This window comes from Podarcis tiliguerta (assembly GCF_965153285.1).
Source record: "Podarcis tiliguerta genome assembly, chromosome: 4".
NCBI lineage: Eukaryota > Metazoa > Chordata > Lepidosauria > Squamata > Lacertidae > Podarcis > Podarcis tiliguerta.
The window spans coordinates 52,111,981-52,135,327 of NC_139537.1; the positions used below are offsets into that span (position 1 = coordinate 52,111,981).

Sequence of the window (23,347 nt, forward strand, 5' to 3'; positions counted from 1 at the left end):
AACCTAAAATAGGTCTAAAATGAGAGGATGTGTGTTTTAAATTGTGCAAATTCTATTGCTCGTAATGCATCCCAGAGTTGAAATTGGTGGGTTTAAAAATCTACCAAAGCAGTTTACAAGTAAAATCAAGACCCAATGAAAAAATACATATTTTAAGTACAAAACCCAATCGGGATCCTTCCCAGAAGGCAATTGGTGGTTGATGACCTATGGGATGGGACCAAACTGTCCGGATGGAAAAGGAGCAGACCTCAAGGATTACCTTTGCTTGTGACCTCTGCAGGCTATACTCCTGCACTCGTTGGTTTGCTATGTAGTCTTGAGAAATCAGCTGGATGCTAGATGACTCGAGCTATACTTACTTGGAGGGAGACAGTGAAATACACAAAATGTTTCAAATCTAGAATTTTCTAGAAGAACAGGAACAATAAAGGGGACTCTCAAGAGGAGTTCTTTAGTTGTTGTTTTGAAAAATACCGAACTGATTATTTTGGTAAGACAATTCTCCATGCTAGCTCTAACAACAAATACATCATTATTTCTTCTTCTTCTTCTTCTTCTTCTTCTTCTTCTTCTTCTTCTTCTTCTTCTTCTTCTTCTTCTTCTCCTTCTCCTTCTTCTTCCTCTTCTCCTCCCCCTCCCACAAAAGCAACTCTTGCTGTGGAAGACCTATTGCATGAGCCCATGGAGAGCTTCTGTGAGTCAGAATAGAATAGTACTGGGGAAGACTGCAAATTCTTTGTTCTGGTCTAGGGCAGCTTCCTATGTTCCTAAATCTGAATTTCATGTTCTTGAGTGTTAAGGTTTCCCATTTCTAACATAAGCACCTTACAAGTAAGGTCTTCCTCTAACTACATTTCCCAGAGATGGAGAAGCATTGAGTCCCAAAGGCAGCTTCCATTTAACAGATTGTGCCAGGCCAAGCCCCAAGCCCCTTTTTATTTTTTGCTTTTAATATTTGCAAGAATTAAAAGTGCTGCTGCTTAAAGGCAGTCTTAAGCAAGCAGAGGCTTAAGAAATAAGCCTTATGTCTCTTGACGTAGTTTATGACGGAACTGAACCCTCCCCCAATTGTTTTTGTATGACAAACTGGATATGTAATCCTTTTTCTGGTGGTTTCATCTCTCTTAGTCTAAAGTGTTTTCATTCTCACATCTTATCCTATTACTATATAGGCACGGATCCAGAGAACCCTGATTCAATAATCACAAAGGAGAATAATACTTGTTCTTTTTGAACCGCAGCCCCCCCCCCATATGGTGTCTGGAATGTCACGACAACGTTGTGATGCGGCAAAAGAGCCAAGCTGTTCAAAGAGAATGACATTTTGACTTGGCTACCAAAGAGCTCCTTGTATGAACTAAAATACAACGGCTTGGAACATAGTAAGATGCCTTACGCTGACTAGGGCCATTGGTCCTCCTAGCTCAATGTTGTCAACAGTTTTGCTGCAGCTCTCTACAGTTTCAGATGAGGAATATTCCCATTCTTGCCAGAAGATGCCTCACAGTGAAACGGGGGCTTCCTGCAGACAAAACAAGCTCTGTCACTGAGCTATGGCTCTTCTCTACAATATTCTCTACAATATTCTCTGGATGTTCCCACTGGTGGAACAGAGGGAGGGAATGTTCACCTCTTTCCCACTGTAGGCTACTACAATCCCTGAATGTCTTCAGATTATGGGGTTACCCTACAGAACAGCATGGGAGCTGGCTCTGGGACCTGTGAGAGAACATGGGGGCATGGTGGAGATTGCCTCCATCTTGCCTTTCACCATCAGATGTTTCCACGGGACAGGGGTCCCTTCCATTAACAGAGAGAGCCCTTCTGCTAATGGAACAACTCAGGATCCAGCCAATGTGTGTGCATGCATAGAGCTTTATGTGAGTGCTGATCACAGTGGCAGGCAGAATGATAGACTTTTACTAATAACGGGTGGTATAAATGTATCTAGTTCTCTCTTCTAAAAGAGGAAGGATGTTAGAAAAGTTACTGACAGCATTATGAGTACATGTCAAAATATGTTCAATTTCTGTTTCCAGAACAGGACTGAATCACTTACAGCACTGCAGTACCTTTGCCTTGGTTTGCATAATAATGCAAAAGCCAATATTAAAATCTGCAAATATACAAAATTTCCATCATCTAATAAAAGGGGCAGCAGGGATTTTTTAAAAACATGTAAGGTATTAGCAATATGTACTGGATTTTTAGCGAGCAAACATCCTACAGAGAAAGGGTTAAACATCTCCTGGCTCTTTAGCTGCTGCTCTGATTAAATTTGGGATCTCCTGGGGATGTATAAATGTTTTTTTTAAAGGAAAATGTTGGGGAATATATTATATGTCTCCCACACCGTCTCTAGTTGGGCCCTCAACTGCATTTTGGAATTGAGGATTACAGTTTGTGCAATCCATCAACAAGCACTGGTTCACATAGACTGCCTTCAGAGGTAATGCTAAGCCATTAATTTTATTTCACAAAATTTATTATTGTGAATTGCTTAATTCTGATGAAACCTCAAAGTGGTTTAACTGACTACAGATGCAATCAAACTCCATGTTCAGGTTCTAGTTCCTAGTATCTTAGTGTTTATATCATTTTTGAGATCATGTTTAATAGAAAGAAGCCAGAAAAGGTTAGGTGTGACTGAGTCTTATGGAAATCTAAGGAAGAAAGTAAAGGCTTACCTTAAGTCACATTGATTTCAATGGGGTTTGTACTCTGATCATATTAACAGGGAAATTCATCTCACTAAAACCAACAGGACTTCCTCTCAGGTAAATTTAAGCTTTTGTCATAACTTTTTCTACTATAGCCTGCTGCATTTCTCTTCATGTCTAACCTTTTTCTCACAAGGAATCCATATACAGTCGTACCTCAGGTTACATACGCTTCAGGTTACATACGCTTCAGGTTACAGACTCCACTAACCCAAAAATAGTGCTTCAGGTTAAGAACTTTGCTTCAAGATGGCGCGGCGGCAGCAGGAGGCCTCATTAGCTAAAGTGGTGCTTATGCATTAGCAAAGTTCTTAAGCTGAGGTACTATTTCTGGGTTAGCGGAGTCTGTAACCTGAAGTGTAACCCGAGGTACCACTGTAGCTTGGTTGTGCTCAGGTAAGGAAGAATCAAACATTGATATGTGGTGACAGAGGCCCCCCCCCCCAGAGAAAATTGCCACCACAAACATGACAAACCACCCAGAAAAAAACTAAACAAAAAACACAAATGAGCTTCCATTCTAGAGCTTCCATTCTAGTAGTGACTGTGGATAAATACTGAGCAATGTTGTGTGGATGCTGCAAAAAAGAAAAAAAGAAAAAGTGTGTGAATTGCCCTGATATCACAGTAAACCTCTGTCATTGATGCACCTACAGTTAATACTTCCAATGAATTTACTTAGTTCGACAAGACCGACTTGTGTTTTCTTGCCATCTCCCAAATTAGAAATGCATTTTCCTGTTTAGCTTTGCATGGACAAGCATGCATGGGAGTTTGACTCCTTTTACAGGATTTTAGTAATCTGCACTGTAATTTGGCCATAATTCTCCTTCAACTTTATTAAGAAATCTTGTTCCAAGTATTTCAAGGGACAGGTTTTAACAAACAAAAATGATATATTTCTGCTCAAAATAAAAAAAGGCAACATAGCCATCTGAAGGTTAGCAAGAGGCAATAATGGTTTTCTTAAAATCCACTCGTTTGTAGTGCAAATGCTCACTTCCTTCATATTCTCCTGTTCATTTCAAAACAGATAGATAGACAGACACACACACACACGCATGCACGTACGCACGCACGCACGCACGCACACTCCACTAAAGCATAATCACTTACTGGCATCTGGGGCCCCCTGTTTCTTTGATATATTATATGAGGGCTGTCCCAACACCCAGGGGTGGAGGAAGCTGCTTGGGTGCCTGGGGCGGCGCACCTGGGGGTGGGGTGAGTCATCCATAGGGGTGGGCACACCGCAGGGCCTCCAGAGTCTGCCTGCCTCCTTCCATTCAGCCTCCCTACAGCTGGGGAGGAGGCAGCGGGCTGACCATTTGGGCAGTGGGGAGCCTGCGCGCGTCCAAACCACTATGTCTCTCCCAGGAGAGACACGTGACTCGGGTGCGCTGCAGGCCCCACGGTGAGTGCCACCCAGCATTTTGTCACCCCCCTCAGTGGTGACACCCAGGGCGGCCCGCACCCAGCACACACCCCTTCCTCCGCCCCTGCCAACACCCACTGCCAAAAGTAGCCACCTCATTCTAGCTCTGTAGAAGCATCCTTTCACCAGGTACAGAAATCATTCAGGGTAGTGCTGGTGTTTGCTCAAGCATGCCAACTCCACCCTCCCTTATCATCCTAGGAGGTGCTCTCCATGTGTGAAGTGGGGATGCTTCTGTACCTTTGAATGTTTCCTGCATGTTTTTAAACCCCATTTTTCTGAGGTTCTAAAATGCATGGGGAGCTCTGCGCATTTCTCTTGGTGCTCCAAAAGGTGAGGTTTAATATGGAGTATGTGACAAAATTCGTAGCCACATCAGTGCCCTGTGAAAGGGACTTGAGCACTGAAATTACTGCAGACAAGCTTGAATATGTCCCTTGGCTCTGCCAGCATTAATACATTAATGTGTTTTAAATTCATAATTGAAGAACACCAGCTGGCTGGGAGAACAGAACCATTGCACTTCCTGTTCCTGTTCCATGAAGACTCAGTTGAACTCAGAGGGTGTCAATAGATTGCCTGCTTCATAAATCTGAAGTAGGGTTGCAATCCTAATTGCCATTGTGAGAGAGTAACTGACCCTGGGTTCATTGGGGCTTGAGTAACTGGGTTTTTTTTGGGGGGGGGGGTTGGCTTACTATACTATCCTTTGCATCTTTATTTGGGAGTGTGACTAAGTTCTGTTCCATTCCACTGCTTTCAACAAGAATTTGTAATCCAGCTTTGGCTGGATTGTGACAAATTGCAGGGTAATTTTTTTAAGGCTGAGATTTTTACACTTAAGAATAACTGGGAAACAGTTTCATCAAGGTGCTGTAGAATGTGAATCATAGAACTGTAGAGTTGGAAGGGACCCCTAGGCTCATCTAGTTTTAAAAAAGTGGTTATTTGGTCATTGAAAACTTGGTAATTGGACAAAGATTTTTTTTTTTTTTGAAAATTGGTCAACTGCTCTACTATAGTAGATTGGACTTTATTTTAAAAGGTTTGTCCTCCTTTGTGTGGGATAACAAGCTTCATATAACCAACATGCTTAAGTCTAATTAATACATGAAGATCATTTCCCCTCACCTTGGGAGGAAGGTAATCAAGCTCATTGTTCGCCTCTTAGTCTACCTGAGAAGCTCAATGTGAGAAGGTCTGAGCTGGTTGCCCCAGTTCAGACTGCATGGCTCTAGCCAGCCTCCCCTGAGTTCCTATGCCAATAATTTAGGAACTTTACTGTAACTAAGCCAAGTTTTACTGCCTGTGTTTTCTGACTGCTATATGGATAAGCACATGAATCTGACCTTTGGAGAGGTTGTAAGTAAACCATTTTTTACTTACTAAACATCTGGTCTTTTTTTATGTTAAGGGAAGAGGGTAACTCTGGAAGAAGCTCACAAGTGCATATTTAAAAGGCCTAACAGATTATATTTCCATACTTTACTTTGCTGCATGTTTTATGATTTTAAATTTTTCCTTGCAACCAATACTTTGCAATCTGAATAATATCTCTCAAAGTCTCTGTGGAAAATGTTTTTTAAAAACTAGGAAATTCAGGCCTCAATTGAGGAACTGACTTGTGCTATAGAGATAAATATAATAGCTTTACAACCTGTTAATATCTGCAAGAGGAAAAACACTTGAAGCAACAAAGAATTAGAAAAAAACAAACACTTGTAAATATATTGGAAAAACTTTTCATCAGTGACTTGGGACTACAGTGCCAGAGCCCTTACTTATAATTAATATATTGAGGGTTCCTGAAGATAGGGAGCAGAGGCCTCTCAGTTCCCTGGACCTTCATCTTTCATTGTCTGCTATGGGGTATCACAGTAGACATTGTTAATTCCATTGAGGCTAGCAGGGTGGCAGACAGGCCAACAGTAGATAGAGCCAGAGTCAGACGTGCCAGCTTGACCATGGATGCCTGGGGGCGTGGGTGCATGGCCCTGGCACCAGAATTTGTGGGTGCACGGGACCCTTCATGGGGAATTCTGTGGGTGCTGGGGCACCCAGGGTCCCAGGGAATTGGCACCTATGGCCAGAGCCAATGATCCTTCACCCTGATGAGTTCTACAAAGGCAACCTTGTGAGGTTAAAGAGGAGGAAGGTGACAGGCATTGCCATGCTGTGGACTGAGTGCAGGTAAGAAGGAAGGCAGCTGGGGGCTGGCTGAGGCTGCTGGTTGAGACTGAGGTTGCTGAGGCAGTGTGCCATCTGGCTTACTGGGCACAGGTTCTCCATCCTGATGTAAAGGCAGCATCTGTTGAAAAAAGGGGTGGTGAATAATGCTGACCATGTCATGAGAAAAATAATGCAATACATATCTGAATCTGTGTTTTCACTTTTCTTCCATATAGTGGGGATATTGAAATGACAAGACAATGTGTTATTTCCTTATGTATTTTTTTCTTCTTCATCAGATAGGAACAGCATAATCATAGCCATGTATACTCAGAAGTGTCATACTGACTTGAGGTAAGTGGAGTTTGACATGCAGCCTGAATTATCAGAATGGCTGTTGCAAACTGCATGTCAGTATAGGTTGTAAATAAGTAAACATATGCAGAAATCCACAGGGATGCAGCAGTTTAGGGTACTGTTTTGCTCCTGTTGTGCTTGTGAAGTGAAAAGGAAACTGGATCTGCAAAATAAGGGTGATTTAAAGTATCTTCAGAACACAGGAGTGCCCGGCATGCTCTGGTCCATGGGGTCACGAAGAGTCGTACACGACTAAATGACTAAACAACAACAAAGTATCTTCTTAAGAAGGAATTTAAGTGGCATTAAACAGGGGCATTAAACAGAATGATTTTAACTGAACAACAGAAACCCTTTCTTGAACTTGCTAGTTTGCTTCTCAACCTGAACATTTATGCATGAAATGATGGTGTGAGACATCTACAATTCCTGAATTTTAGTTATGAGAATTGTCGGAAATGACATCAAATGCACAACGCAAACTTTCCTAGAAATGGACCAAACCAAATAGGGTGCAGTCCATGAAGGCATTCTCTAGTGCCTGGCCTTTGGAAACGAAAATGGAGCTATCCCAGGGCTCTAAGTGAATGTTTCTGGTGGACTGTGACCAAAGTCTATGAGCAACTGGCTTTTTAAAAATAAAAGAAAGGAAAGATAACAATTCCCCAAAGGAAACAATTGGAGACCCTCAGAGCCAACTGCACCATTCAAAAATGAATTTCACTGAACTTCAGTTAAATTAAGATTCTGTTCTTTTGAGTGTCAGACAAATTGGTTACATGTTAAAAGTAATTAATGACATATTTAAGTAAGAACTTCACTAAGCAGCAATAACATATGCATTGAAGCCAGAAATTTGGCTCCTGTAGTACTGAGTTTTGTTTGTAGAGGGCACCAGCGAACCTTCCAGATCACTGGTATGTATTGAGAAAAATCCTAAACCTGCATGCATTTAAGCCCAGGTGGAACTTGATTTATGCAAGTGGTTTTCATGCTCTAAGCGGGTAAGTTATTTACATGCATAAATCTTTGCAACACTATTGATCAAGATCATTTAGGGATTAGTTTTAGTACTGATGTAACTTTTTTTGCTCATGGCCAGAGCTTAATTAACCATAGAACATGAAATTAATGGTGGGCATTAACTGCAGTTAATTAATGTAATTCTGGTTCCATTAAAATCAACAGCAAGCTTCCCTTGATGGTTTTAATTCCACCAGGGGCCACAGAAAGATGAAAACCTGCACATGTTCCATTCAAGTGTGATGAAGATGCTTTTCTCTAGAAAGGGTCTGTACGAAGCAACGTTGAAATGAAAGCTGCACAGTAGTGGTACACAGTGGATTGCACCTTGCGGCACATGAATTGCCCTTTTGCTTCTAAAATTGTGGAAGATAATTTGAGGCAGGGAAATGGAAATATACAGGAAATACACATATAGGAATTTCAGCCGGAACTTGAGGCATACATTTTAGCAGCTGCATATGAAAAGCACGTCTATATGCTTCTGAAAATTTGTCTATTGGTACAAGGCAGTGCATGTCAACTTAGAAGTAAGTCCCACTGTGCTCAATAGGAATTACTCCCAATAAAGATGTACAGGATTGCTGCCTTAGATGGTGTAGTCATCCCTATTAAACATAAGATCCCACAAGTGTTATTGGTCAGAAAATCCACCCCGTTATTTAATAACCAAAGACTGCCAAACACTTTTTGTTCTCCCACACCTTGGTATGGATTAATTCTCTCGCCCTCCATTTATGTGATTTTAATATCTGGTTTCTGGTTTTTTTTGGGGGGGGAATTGTATATTGCTTTTCATTTATGTTGTGAGCCCCTTGTGTGAGGGAAGATGTGGGGCCAAAAGGCATAATATAAATACGTAAATACAGAATATAAAAGTAAATTAACTATGACAAATTTCTGGATCAATATGTATGTACTGAAAGAATGAAAAACACTACTCATTGTTGATTGGCTTTGAAAATCCATTGTTAATTAACAGCATTCCATTCTTCTCTGCTTTTCAACATTTCAGTGGAAATAATTGACACAAAATACATTGTTAAACTTCTTAATCAGTCATTGTAGAAAAATAGAAGTGTGTGGGACATTCTTAGTACAAAATTTTGGTGATGCCTCCCCGTTGAAAGCATCAGAAGCTTTGAGTTTTAAGCTTATATTACAAAAACGAGATTCCGTAAACTTTACATTGGATGCGTCATTGATAATAACAGAGACAATTTGAGAGAGACTTTTAAGCTTTGTGCCCTACTCACAACATTACAGCTTACACATGCATGTGTCAGAATGATGCAGATTCACTTTTTATGTGCTAAAGGTTGCAAAGAAAGCTCTAAGAGGACCTTCAGACCGAATTTTCATATGGGACGCTTTTAATCTTTTTTCAAACAAAACAAACCTTACTAAACCTGCCACAATTGATTACAGAAAGGACCCCAAAATCACAAGAGCAAAAAGCTTCTTTTCCCAAATAAGCTCACTTTTTTGGTTTTTGTTTTTTTGAAAATTCTTTCTCATGCATTCTCATTAGTAGAGTAAGTTGGATCTTTAGTAGAACCTTGTTGGAGCTTTCCACAGTTCTTTCTCCTGTAGATTCTCTGTTATAAGGCCAACTCTGATGTATGTTAACGCACCATCACAAAAATTTATGGAAAAGTCACTCTTAGTCCTCAGAGTTGTGACTGGAAGGAGAGGGCTAAACCAAGCCACCCTTGTCAAAAATATTTAAGATAAACAAAAATAGTCCTCTTTTTCTACACTCTGGGCCATGGGTAGGCAAACTAAGGCCTGGGGGCTGGATCCGGCCCAATCGCCTTCTAAATCTGGCCCGTGGACGGTCCAGGAATTAGCATGTTTTTACATGAGTAGAATGTATCCTTTTATTTAAAATGCATCTCTGGGTTATTTGTGGGGCATAGGAATTTGTCAAACCCCCCCCCCAATATAGTCCGCCCCACCTGGTCTGAGGAACAGTGGACTGGCCCCCTGCTGAAAAAGTTTGTGACCCCTGCTCTGGGCCCTCTCCCCTTAGTTTGGGGGCATGGCGGTGGCTATAACAATCCTATTATTATTATTAATAATAATAATCTAATAATTAAATTTCTATACCATTCTTCATCAAAAGTCCACAGGGTGGTTTCATAGAATTATAGAATTGTAGAGTTGGAAGGGACCATGAGGGTCATCTAGTCCAACCCCCTGCAATGCAGGAATCTTTGGCCCAACATGGGGCTTGAACCCTCAACCTTGAGAGTCTCATGCTCTACTGGGTGAGCTACTAAGGTGGATGGTTTATGTGAACTTAGCCAGTAACTTCCTCTGTCATGCAAACTCAGCCTTATAGACAGGTGCTTCATCCAGACAGGGAGACCCACAGGGTGTGTGGCTGTGGCTGTGATTGGGATGTTCATCTATTCCATTGAACCCAACATGGATGCATCACCTGGAATATATACCTGCACCTGGGGATCCAGGTTGCACATAGCAAAGTGCTATTAGAGTTGTGTTGGGATCTGGGTGAGCTATATAAACTTAAATAACTGGCACATTCCAACATGGTGATGGCATACAAAGGGCTTATGACTACATATTAACATTATCTACAATGAAACCAGCTTCCAAAAGTGGAAATGAAAGGAAGTAGTAATTCTATATCTTCCTGGTAAAACTTGTCAACCTGACACACACACACACACACACACACCCCACACCACCTTTTGGGGCATGGCCAGGGCAGTTAAAACTTATTTTGTGCAAGTGACCAGGAAATATTTTTCCAATTCTAATAAGCATAAGTGCAGCTGGTTTTATCAATCCAGCTCAGTGGCACAACATCTTCGGCTAGAACTGAACACAGCTCCTGGGAAGTGCAAATGACATATTTGTCATAACTCCATAAAACTTAAATAACTGGAATGGCATTAAGAGAAAATCAGCACATTGATGCAAACTAAATGTGAAAAATCTATCACAGTGCAAAATTTCTACCTGCCTACTAGTTTTCTCCTGAGTCATGTATTTTAAAACATGATTATATATATTTTCATACAAAAAATAATTGAACTTCTTCTCAATTTACTTTTAGTTTTCAGATTAGGCAGGCATAAACACAAAATTAAGGCTGTAGTTTGTTTGTTTTGTTTGAAAGGGCATTTGTACTATGGAGTTACAACCATTGTCCTCTATTTACACTGCCAACCTTCTGCCAACCTTACTCTGACTGAGCAGTAATATACTCTGGATGCTACCAAATTCAACAGAGTCAGTTCAGGATAAATGGTTTTGATTTGAATTGCACTACTTTATTTCTACAGAGAGATTTCCACATGCACAAATTACACAATGTGAGTTCCTTTGGGAGCTTAATCTATCCTCGACAAAAATCTATCCTAGTCTCACTGCCTTAGCAACTAAATGTGTACCATGCAGCAAGTTATGTCAATGTACCATTATGCCACCAGCAGACATGACCATTAGCAAATGCTGCTTTAGCCCCATTCATAGATTCATGGATCATGGTAAACCATGGTCTGAAACAAACCATGGCTGACAGTGAATGAGCAGTGTGTTTACATTGCTGCTATCCTGTGCCCACCCCACCGAGCTGGGAGGGGAATGAACTATATGTCTAGTTTAGCATTATACTTGAAGCAGGACTGGTCTATTGTTTCTCTCCAAACAAATCACAAGTAGTGAGCCAAGAACTGCCAAGAACAAATTTCGCCTTCTTGATTGGTTTGAAGAGAAGCAAACCACTAGTGATGGTTCTCATGCGGTACTAAGCCACCGCTAGGGTTGGCCTCATCCTGGCTTGGCAAAGTGAGGAACAGAGAGGTGTGATTATTATACTACTTATTAATGGTAAGTCGTCGTTTGGTTCAGACTATGGTTTACTGTGATGTGTGTACCTGGCCGTTAAGTTGTCATGCAAAAATGCTCAGCAACCCTGCAGTACTCAAGGTCTACTTATGGTGAGGGCAAGGCATAAATGGTTAGAATAGGATTAGTATTAATGCATTAATGCATAATAAATGTAAAAGGCTAATTCCACCTAACATACATATGGATTGATGTAACACATTTGCCATGTAAATGTTGGTGTGTGATGCTATGGCTATCCATATTTAATTGGGATTTGGGTGCCAAGATAGTACTTGGTAAGTTTTCTTAATGACCAAACAATAATAAAGAACTTTGGGGTGGGGCTGCCCAATGATTAAATCAATGTCTATGTCTATGCTACAATGTTCTTATCTGGTAGTATATTAATGGCTTGCCAGAGCGGAGTGCTCTCTTAGCCATGAATCCATGGATACGTAGCTAAACATTTTATTAGGTCTATTCCCTACAAGATAGCCTGAAAGCTTTTTGGTGGAAAATCTTTGCAAATTTTTCTTCTTCAAGAAAATATTATGGGAACAGAATAAAGACCTCTTCTATTTTGTTCTTTTGTTTTTGTCATAGCTAAAATGCTGATCTGAGCCATGAAAATGAACACAGTACTGTATGATATTGCTTGCTATGCCTTACACTGGTGTTTTTACTCGTTTTTTTGTTGGGAATTGCCCAGTGTGGCTGGGGCAACCCAGTCAGATGGGCAGCAAGTAAGTAAGTAAGTAAGTAAGTAAGTAAGTGATGAGGACCAAAACAATCCCAAACCTATTTCCTCAGGAGATAATTCAGCTTTGAATGCATGAACTGGTGGCAGTTGGGTCAGGGATGCTGTATAGCTGTTGCATCTACTCATTTGCAGTTGTCAACCACTGGGAGAATGTAACACTGGAAAGCACTTAAGGCACTACTCATTATAAGTAAAGATGGCAGAATGAGGCCTACAGATTGTGCTCATTGACATCACAGAAACGACACATGTGCAAGGCTGACATGCTGGCAGATCTTTGCAGGGAGTATTCAAGACATATGAAGTACCTATTACGATAATGAAATCCAGCTGAAGTCCAGTTGTTTTTTTCAGATAGAACATCAGCTGGAAATGTTCTCTGCTGAACTATGGTATAACATTCAAAACTTTTCATGGCTTATATAGGTTATATAGCTATAGATATAGCAAATTACACAGGTGTTTTTTGTTTTTTTTAGCTGAATGGTTTTGAAAACCAAAGTTTCCCAAAGTATTGCACTTAAAGGGTTAATAGCCCGACACAAAATCTCTGATAGACAAATGTCATACAAAAGGAATCCTTGCCTTGGACAAGAATCTGCCACAGTTAAATTCTACCTGTCCTGCCCAAGTAACCAGAAGTGGTTGTTTTTTTTTAACCATATAACATTACAAAGAAAACGATTGTTTTGTAAACAGTTTCACAGTTTATCAGGAATCATGTTGTAATTTTTCTGCCCTTATCCCCCCACCCCAGACCTATGGCTTTTTAGAGTCAGCTAAATCATCGCTTAAGAAAACAGTGAGGTACTCTAAGCAGCTGCCAGTCTGGTACAATGAGGAAATAGACATGCATTCATGGGGCAGTTATAAATGGGTGCCAAACTCTAATAAACGTCTGGTGTTAGAAGAGAACTGCCTTCCTCATGACAGGTGGTTGGGTTTTTGTTTTCTTTTTTGCATCCCATTATTTTCTAAATTATATCTCTAAACCTACATTAATTACACACGTATGTACATTATTTAGAGGTTCTTTACTACAGTACTTTTGTACATGCTGGGTTTATTACTAAACTGAAAGAGAAAGAAAATACATAAGGCATATGTACAGTATCTCATTGAATTTCAGGCCTTTCTCTTCACCTCCTTGGGTCTAAAAGCTGCAATGCAGGCATCTCATTCAAAACTGTCTTAGAATACAGTATATAAAAAACTGGAGTTAAAGCTCAGGACGTGAATGGACTTCACTTACAGTCACTGTGTTTTGCTTTTGGCCCAGGTTAACAAACTTCTGCCCTTTACCTTAGAAACCAGCCCCAAACCACACACCTGCATGTGTGAACACTGAGTTCTCCAGCTGAAAAAATAGAACAAGGATAAGAGATTACATGGCAACATTGCAGGGATATTGCAGCTTTAACCCAAATCTTTGCTTGCCTACAGGCAGGGAGGCTTGTCACACCTTAATCGGTCCTCCCTCTTTCCCCTATTAAAGGAAGATTAGTGGTACTCTGTCCCCACTGTTAAGTGCTAAACTTTGGACTCGTTCTCTAAGTTGGCCACATCACCATTCCTTTCAGTTTGTTCTTCGTGGTTCTTGGTTTCCTCTTCAGTATCCATTTCGGCACGCTGGTCTAATTGGCTGGACACAGACCAAGTGAGGGGTAATTCTGCACGGCTGGCCATCTCTGCCAGTTCTTTGGCACTATAAGATGGTGTATTGGTCTCATATGTATCATGAAAGCTATTGTAATCAACTTCATAAAATCCGTCCTCTAGCGTGAGAACAGGTGTAAAACGGTAACCCCACAGGATCTCACTGGTAACATAAGAACTTCGGGCTTGACACGTCATCCCTGGGGAAGAAAGGAAAGAGAAATCAGAAGCAACATGGCTCCTAGCAGGTCTGTTGTATGTTAAAGCTACGGTGCACACATAGCTATGATGGACAGGAACGTCATGCTAGATATGCAACACTAAATTTGCTGCACTGACAACCTATTAGTATGTGAAAATAATGATATAATAGTGAGTTTAGCAGGCCAACTTTATTGTATCCCTTTCCCCTTTTTCCATTACTGTATTATGATAACAGTTCAAAATTCTCTCTTCAGCGCAATTCTCTCCCCCTCCCCCAGTTGAACTCAACAAATATTTTCTCATTGGAAAATGGCTAGCAAAACGTTTGAGACCTTTAAAAAACAAAAAACCCCAAACACCTTATTTATCATTATGCTAATTTACCAATTCCCAAATGAAGAAGAAGTAGAATCTACTTGGTGCCCTCAGGCTAATGGTTTTAGTGGATGCCTTTGCTAAAAGAATTGAGCTATAACAGGGATGTACAACCGCTTGACCACGATTGACAGGTGGATCCCTGGGTGATATCTGCCCCGCTCCCTTGCTCTGTGGAAGACGGTGCTATTGCTGCCTGGTTTATTGTTTGGTGAGTGATTTATGCCCCCCCTCCAAGAAGCTCAAGAACTTTGGTGCCACCCCCCCTAAAATTAGCTGAACAGCTTTGCCCTGGCCCCCTAAAAAAGCTCAACAACTTTGGGTCCTCCCCCCCATGGGTAGATCACTGCCAGTTTTTTTTTATTCTGGGAGCAGATTGAAGTCTCTTGGGAGTTGGACGTCCCTGAACCACAAGATTCATCTATTCCCCCTTGCCCTGCTCCTGCATCCACAGTGGCCTAGAGGGTCTCTGAATTTTCTGGAGCAATTTTTTTCAGGTAGGGCCCATGCCCTGCCCCACTTAGTGGAAGATTCTGCTCCATCAAAAATCCTTCTGTGAGCACAAGGACATCACCAGGCTTCTGCTCACAGTGTTTAACTCCCTGGGTCTTCATTATCTACCATCACATTCAACTAAAGATGATAAAATTATCCACGATGCTTCATTTTTTAAGGCATGGATCTAGTTTTTATCCCATCCTGAGGTCTCTGGACAAATATTTATGCATTTATAAAAATACCAAAATTTCATTAAAAAATGCAAAGCATTTTTCAACTATACATATTTATAATAGAAACCATGTAAAAATAAAAATGATAGATCATCAGCAAACTATCACATAAAATTATTTCTCAATTTCTGCATCAGCCTGGCAGCGTAGAATACCGTACTTCTTAAAAAGTATAAAAATTAATACTTTTATTCTAAGTATAGCTTGCATCATTTCCTCTCACCTGTTGTGCCAGTCATTGGCCTGTCAGTGGAAAGGCAACCTCAAAGTTACAGAATCAGACAACTTTGAAGGTTGCTCCAGAAAATCTTGAGGACATAACACATTTGCATCCAAAAGTTTAACACAGGATTCCTAATGGGTCCCAAAACAACCATTCTGGTGTCTTGGTCTTTGTCCTGAAAAGGGCTCTCAAGTAATGTTTTCAAAAGAATTATCATAGAAGTGAAAATGGAGCCCAGCATTTAAGCACAGGCAGGCAGGTGGGTGGGTGGGTAGGCAGGGTCAACTGTTGGAACAATTTCATGCTGATGTGCAGTTTTAGATTGCTGCTCCTGATCGCAGAATCCTGAGCCCAGACCTTCTCCCCGATAAACATTTCAGGAACCCTGAAGCCCCTCTCTGGAGTTGGTTTGATTTTTCCTTCATTATGGGCTCCTCGGGTGACTGGACTAATTTCTGTTCTTCTCCCGCTGCTGATTATATGCTGTCACTTTGCTAGACTAAAACTTGGCTTCCTTACTGACAAAACAGTACATCTGTCATTGTTCTTTGGCAGGAGCCAGGCCCAGGCCTGTCTAGCCAGCCTTTGGCTTCTCCTCAAACCATGCTCCTTCCTAAATCATTAAATCATGTCCCTAGCTGGCTCCACTGTGCAGCCTCAAGTGGTTTTGCCTGAATGGAATGTATCCTGGAACTGAGTATGCTTGGATATGCCTGCAAAAAACTCTGGGAATTGTAGCTCTTCAAGGGCAAACTACAGTTCCCAGGATTATTTGGGGAAGAAATATGTTTCAATGCACTTTAAATAGGTATATGGTGGGTACACAGCCTGACAAGTGTCTGAGAAAGGCTATTCAAACCAATAGGCTACAGGTAGTGGTGGGGAGGGTGTTGCCTTTGTGGCATGTACAAAAAAATTGCTCCTTACATTATATATATATATATATCGTTTTAATGTTTTAATGGGTGTGATCAGCAGTATATTACTCCTGCCTTGTTGGAACAGACATCAGGATAAGATCTCAGATACATTGTCACCTGCAAATTGGAACGTTCCTCAGGTAAGTTGCATCTGCTTCCCCCCCTGAAAAATCCATGTGGATTTTGAGTCTTGACACACCATCCCTTTGTGTGTATTCCTCCTAAAGTGATCCCGTGGAAGAAAAAAATGTTGCCTTGCAAGGAAAAGGCCTGGAGAATAAACAAAAATATATTTTCCTTTGAACCAACTCATTTGGAATGAAAAGCAGTGGGGGGGAAACAAACAAACGGGACTTCAGGTTCATGTATTCAGGATGAGATCTGGAGTCATTTTGAAGAACTCCAAAGAAGAAGAGAAGAAAATACAAAAGGCAAAATGTGGTGAGTTAACTGTCCTTTCAAAGCCCCATATGCAGAAGAGTGCTAGCTTGAGTAAATATTCAGCTAGAGATGCCAGGAAGAGAAATCTTACTAAATGATGTATTTCTATTAGTACTATGGTATTGTTTATGTCTCCTCTTTCAAATCAAAGATTCTATTTTTTTTAAGGGGGGAAAGGGTAAATGTCCAGTGTTCCCTTAAAATCCACCTTCGCGTCTAACATGGCTGCATCTGTCTATGGTCGGTGATGAGGTCACGGAGGAGCTAATGCCAAATTGGTGTCAAAGAACAGCTGCTGCCATCACCTCTGAACTCCATGACTGACAATGACTTCTCTAAACAATTTCCTGTGAGGGTATGCAGCCAACAATACTCCATGCTGAATGTGCTGTGATGTGACCTGATGACAACTGTCATAGTTACATGGGGAAGGGCCGTACCTCAGCGGTAGAGCAACTTATTTGCAGGCAGTCAGCTCCCAGCATCTCTGGGCAGGGCTAGGAATGTCCCTTCCCTGCAACCTTGGAGGAGCCACCACCAGCTACTGTAGACAATACCAAGGTAGATGGACCAATAGGCTGACTCGGTATAAAGCAGCTTCCTATGTTCCTATCATTGTTGTGGAGTGAACAAAGTCAAGTGGTCCAAGACAATGAATCAGAGAATACAGAGATCTCTGTGTGATCATGTAATCACATATAATGTCACTGGATCTCACCACCTTAAACAGATGGACATTTTGAGATGTGTCCAAAATTGGAGCCACAATTGGGGTGGCTACTTATCCACCGCCAATAAAAATGGACCAGTTCTGCATTAGGTGACTTATATATAAAGATGCACATTTAGAAATGATTGTTGTAGATTACCTCTCCCCTGAGTGGAGAAGACTGTGACTAGGTGCCATATTCTCTCTTCAGTTTGTTGACAGGCAGATTCAAGGCCCTTGTCTCCCTTCTTCTGATTCTTTAAACTGGCCTTGGACTGGACAACCCTAACCAGAGGACTCCTACAAAGAGAGGATTGTCCTCTGATGGCAGCCCTCTAAAATGGAGGCCTGCCCTTTGTAAAGTAGGACACAGGGTGAGCTCTGCTACAGTGGTTGCACTTGGTAAGACTGGACACAAACATGGATGAGTTGTTTCAATTCAGCTGTAACTTTTGTCACTCTTTAGAGATTTTCATATTGCCCTGTTATTTCTAGATTAAATTAAACTTTTTAAACAAACAAACAAACAAACAAACTAACTAACTAACTAACTAACTAACTAACTAACATCCAACTGAGTTAATATACCTTGGAGAAGGGGGAACCTTAAATAGCACTTTAAAGCTATTTGATGTAATCTTGGCACAGTTATTTATTAATTATTTAGATTCCTACTTCATAATTCAAATAAAACATTATCAGAACTGCTTGCAATAAACTTAAAAACACAACTAAGTAATGAATACTAAAAAAAAAAAAAGAGAACTAAAACCAGCAACTCTATAAAACAGATCAGCATGAATTTACAAAAAAGGCCTGGGAAAATGGTTGAATATTTTGTTAGGGGCAAATGATGAGATATATAATACGTTTTGTACTGACACCTATGAAAGGTGTAGGGTGTTTTTTATTATTACAAAAAACCTAACTAACTAACTAAATAAATGGTATGTAGCTGCAGCTGTCTTTATTTTAGATAACATTTTTACATTTGTGGCACACTTGGTAACTGAGAGGGTTGACAAGATGTCAAATTCATTATATCATACAGGTGGATTCCACATCATGTATAAATCTGTATGCAGGAACTGGGAGTGCTTAGTTGAAAGAGGCCACTGTAGATCAATAGCCAGAGACGCGCCCTCAGCTCAGTGTCACATCATGGCTGCTTCCTCTTCTGTTTGTGGTTCAGGACGTTGCTGGAGCCCCTGCCTGGCTTTCATCAATTCTGTGGAGCGAAGTGCTTTGTTCAACCAGACAGATGTTAATGAGACATGATGTCTGGAAATGTAGCATAAAGCAAAGACGTGCTCTTCTGCCCTAGATCGTTTGGATACATGGCAAGCGGTGAAATTTGCCATTTAGTAGGGTCAGCCAGGCAGCGCAGAGGCAACACTGCGGCTTTAAAGTGAGGGAAATGAATGACAAAGAGGTGTGTGCTCAGAAATGATCGCAGGGAGCAGCAGTGTGGGAAGCTGGCATTCCCCAGAGAGGCGGAGCAAGGAGAGGCATAAGCAAAGGAAGAGAATGAAGGAAAGGGAATCTGGTACACTGGTTTTCAAAAGGAGTCTAGCGGAATCCTCAGAAGCTTGAGGAGCACTAGGCTCTGCTCACTGAGCAGAGCAGTAATGGAAGGAAAGATTCTCTGAAAGACAACTGCCCCTACAACCTGAAGGTGCTAGAGAGTGTTGTGTGAATTTCTTTTTGGGGGGTGGAGTGGGGAGAGGAAGAACTCACCCTTGTGTTGTTGGCAATGGTGAAGCTGCCCTTTATGAATCCTTTAAGAAATTTGCTTTCCCCACCACCTTACCTTTGGGGACCCAAACTCCACTCCCCACACAAAAAAACAAGTCAAAAGCTATTTGAGAAACTTCATCCTATCCCTAGTTTCAGTTTAGCCACCAAAATGAATAGAAGCAGGTAGGATGCAGCAGGGGAAAATGTTACTGCTAGTCTTGCTTGCCTTTTCCCACTTCCCCTGCCTTCCTGAGATTTCATCATCAATTGCTCGCACACTTTCAAGCCACAGCCTTAAGGACTTGACGCTTCTAAATGCAAGGCAATATCTTAAGAATGATGAGTCAGACCAAATCAGCAGTATGTTCACAGGGCCAATAATGATAGCATAAGGGTTCTGACACCTGGCAATGCTTGATTGGCCACCTTACATATTTCTAGGGGGTTGACCGGCTGAGTCTGTCACAAGCTTTCCTAGTCACTTAATAAATCGTTCTAGAGAAGAGTGAAGGGAGGAGCAACCAACCTTTCCAACATTAACTCCCCCCACCCCATCCCTTTGGTTACTTGAACCCTTGGTGACCAGTCAGATTGGCGGGGTACAAATAAAACAACAACAATAACAACAGCAAAAACTTTTCACTGAACCACAAAGTGAAAAAATAAAATAACGTTGTAATCTGAAATGTGCTAACTTCAAAGATAACACCATGAAAAAACAACAATGGGACTTAGTATAATGAAGGTATGTTGGGGTGGGAGCATTAATGTGAAATGTATCATTATTTCTGTTTCAGAAAACTAACATGTGGAAGAAATCTGTTCTCTCATTCCATCTGTACTTTGCCCAGTCGGTGAACCCCTCCGTATTTTTTTTTTCTGGTGCTGCCACTGAGGCTCCAACCCCATACACACATATACATGGGAGTAAATCCCACTGAACTTGGTGGAACTTAATTCTGAGCAGCCATGCCTAGGATTGCACCAAGTGACTTCCTTTGGGAAGAATGCAGCATAATATCATGAAAGCAGCTAGATCGACACAAGTGCTCCTGCTTCTGTATGTGTGTGGGGGTAATGTGGCGAGGTGGGAAGAGGGTCTTAATTTCCTCTACCATCAGTGAAACATGGATTGAGGGGGCCTCTTGCCTGCCTTATTTTTCTGTACGAATTCTGTCTCATCTTCTCTCCAGCTCTCTGGCGGGAATCCAGATAGAACAAGGCTCTTTTCATAAAAGCTTACTCCATCCTTTGGCCCTGGTTCAGGCCCCTGTTCCTCTCACTTTGGCTTCAGTGCAACTATTCCAAATAATTTGGAAGAAATTTTAGGGGAAGCTGAAAAGCAGTCTACAAAACATATGGAAGCACCTTCAGATGGTCACTCCCTATGGCAGGGGTCAGCAAACTTTTCAGCAGGGGGCTGGTCCATTGTCCCTCATACCTTGCGGGGGGCTGGACTATATTTTTTTGGGAAAATGATGCAAGAGCACCACGAGCCCCGGTGGCTGCTTAACTGTGTCTTGTAAGTGGCAGGGGCTGGTGAGGCGGTGGGACGATGAGTGGCAGGCGAAAGGGCTCCAGAGAGGGGCTGCTTAAAATGGCGGCCGCTCAAGAGCTGCTGGCACCAACAAAGCCCAGCCCCCTTCCTCCTCTAGGCAGGGCAGGGAGAAGCCAGGAGGAGGGAGGGAGAGAGGAGCCGCCGCCGCCGCCGCCCTGTGAGGGAGAGGGAAAGAACGTGCATGCTGGTGATCCACGTGGTGATTCCCAGACTGTCCATGGGCTGGATCCAGAAGGCAATTGGGCCTGATCCAGCCCGCGGACCTTAGTTTGCCGACCCATGACCTAAGGAGCACTGAGATTGTTGCCATAGCCACCTTGTCTACATGGGTGTTGTAGACAGTGAAAATTACTAACAGCACAATCCTAGATATGCCTACTTAAACATAAGACCCCTTGAGTTCAATTGGCAATACCATCTTGGCTGTGAGTCCTGGAGGACCTGCTTCCTGCCCTGTAGGCCTTTTGCCCACCTGGCCTGGGAGAGGAGGGCCCTGACTGACTCTAGCTACAAAAGACGAGGCTGCAACCTATTGGGCTGAGGTGTTGGTTAGGATATTTTTAAATTCTTGGGGGGTGGAGTGGGTGGGACGGGGTTGTTGATGTTATTAAAATAATCTTTGGCATCTTTATTTTAGATCTTATTATTTATGTGGAAATTGTTCAATTTGGTTGTGTGCTTTTTGATGTGCTTATTGTTATGACTACTTTTATTATATTTGTAATGCAAATCTTTTCATGCTGTAAGCCACCTTGTGCATGGTTGTACCCAGTGCTTTTTTTCTTTAAAAAATTGTTTAGGGGTACTCTCATTTTGACTCAAGAAAATAACAATTTTATCGTTCAAATTGGGAAAAATAAATACAGTAAATGGACAAAAGTACGAAGATTCACAAAATGTTTAGGGGTAGCGTATCCCTGCACCGCCCCCAAGAAAAAAGCACTGGTTGTACCTATGGAAAGGCTGCATACAAGTAACATGATGTATGTATGTAATGGTGAGTATACGAGACAGCACTTCCACCTGCAACACTCACGCAAACTGAGCAGGGCTTGGGAGAGTGAACTTGACGGTTATTAGTGGTACTTAACGGAGAAGGCATAAGAGAAAACATTGCCCCCTTTTTTGGTGCTAGCTAGTATTTATTGTGCTTTCCATGCTATTCCTCTGTTTTCTGAAGAAAGAGAGTGCCTCACAACCAACTCCAGACAGCATTGTTCTTAATGACAACAGAAGTCAAGCAATTGCAGAGTATCTTTCTCTGTGCTTTTATTATCATTGCCAAAGCAATGCTAATTTGGGAAGTGTTGATATAGGGGTTGGCATTCTGAACCCATGGCTGAACTTGTCTATTTTTCATTATCCTGACATTATCCTGTCAGTACTATGTGAAAATAAAAGAGCTGCAAGATTGAATGAATTGATTGGTGTGGTTAATTGATTAAAGTGTTGTTCTTTGATTAAAAATTCCTCAGTGTGATTTAAAAAGAAGGAGGAGAAGATGTTGATGATGAGGAGGATCTGCACTTTATGAGAGGAAACTGCCAATCAGTTTCACAGGATGATCCTATTGTCAACTGTTTCCTCTCTTAGCAGTTAGAATAATTACAGACATTTTCTGTCGTCACAGTAAATAGCTAATGGATGCATGTAGACAGATAGAAGAGTTTTCTGTAGCCCATGTAATTTCATTGAACTTTGGCACTGGATTCCATTGTTACTGATATTGTGCTTTCAGGACTTCAGGAATCCTCAGTGGATAAAAAGACCTAGAATTTTTGGAACTTCAGTTTAGCTAAAATAATGACTTCCTAAAGCAGAGACATCACCTTGCCAACAAAGGTCCATATAGTTAAAGCTATGGTTTTCCCAGTAGTGATGTATGGAAGTGAGAGCTGGACCATAAAGAAGGCTGATCGCCGAAGAATTGATGGTTTTGAATTATGGTGCTGGAGGAGACTCTTGAGACTGCAAGAAGATCAAACCTATCCATTTTTAAGGAAATCAGCCCTGAGTGCTCACTGGAAGGACACATCCTGAAGCTGAGGCTCCAATACTTTGGCCACCTCATGAGAAGAGAAGACTCCCTGGAAAAGACCCTGATGCTGGGAAAGATGGAGGGCACAAGGAGAAGGGGACGACAGAGGACGAGATGGTTGGACAGTGTTCTCGAAGCTACCAGCATGAGTTTGACCAAACTGCGGGAGGCAGTGGAAGACAGGAGTGCCTGGCGTGCTCTGGTCCATGGGGTCACGAAGAGTTGGACACAACTAAATGACTAATCAACAACAAAAACAGAATCTGAACTATACCATAGAATTTATTTGGTCTTTCCCCGTAGTTATTGACATGGACTGATTATCATAACGTGAAAATTACCTTTGTCATCTGAGGGGTGGTGAAGGAAATTTAACTGTCAGCAGGGAGGAGACAATTAGCAGACTTCAGAGAAGCAGTGGGACAGT

General features: G+C 41.6%; 1 protein-coding gene across 2 annotated transcripts in view; it reads right to left on the minus strand.

The window, feature by feature from the left end:
• Positions 1-13,343: 13,343 nt before the first annotated feature.
• The window catches only part of KCNJ6 (potassium inwardly rectifying channel subfamily J member 6), a 103,306-nt gene continuing 93,302 nt past the window's right edge, over positions 13,344-23,347 (minus strand). For both annotated transcript variants that reach the window (XM_083438718.1, XM_083438717.1), the window contains one exon: positions 13,344-14,184. In XM_083438718.1, the coding sequence (XP_083294844.1) occupies positions 13,859-14,184 (326 nt within the window). In that variant the 3' untranslated portion in view covers positions 13,344-13,858. The remainder of the gene's footprint in view (positions 14,185-23,347) is intronic.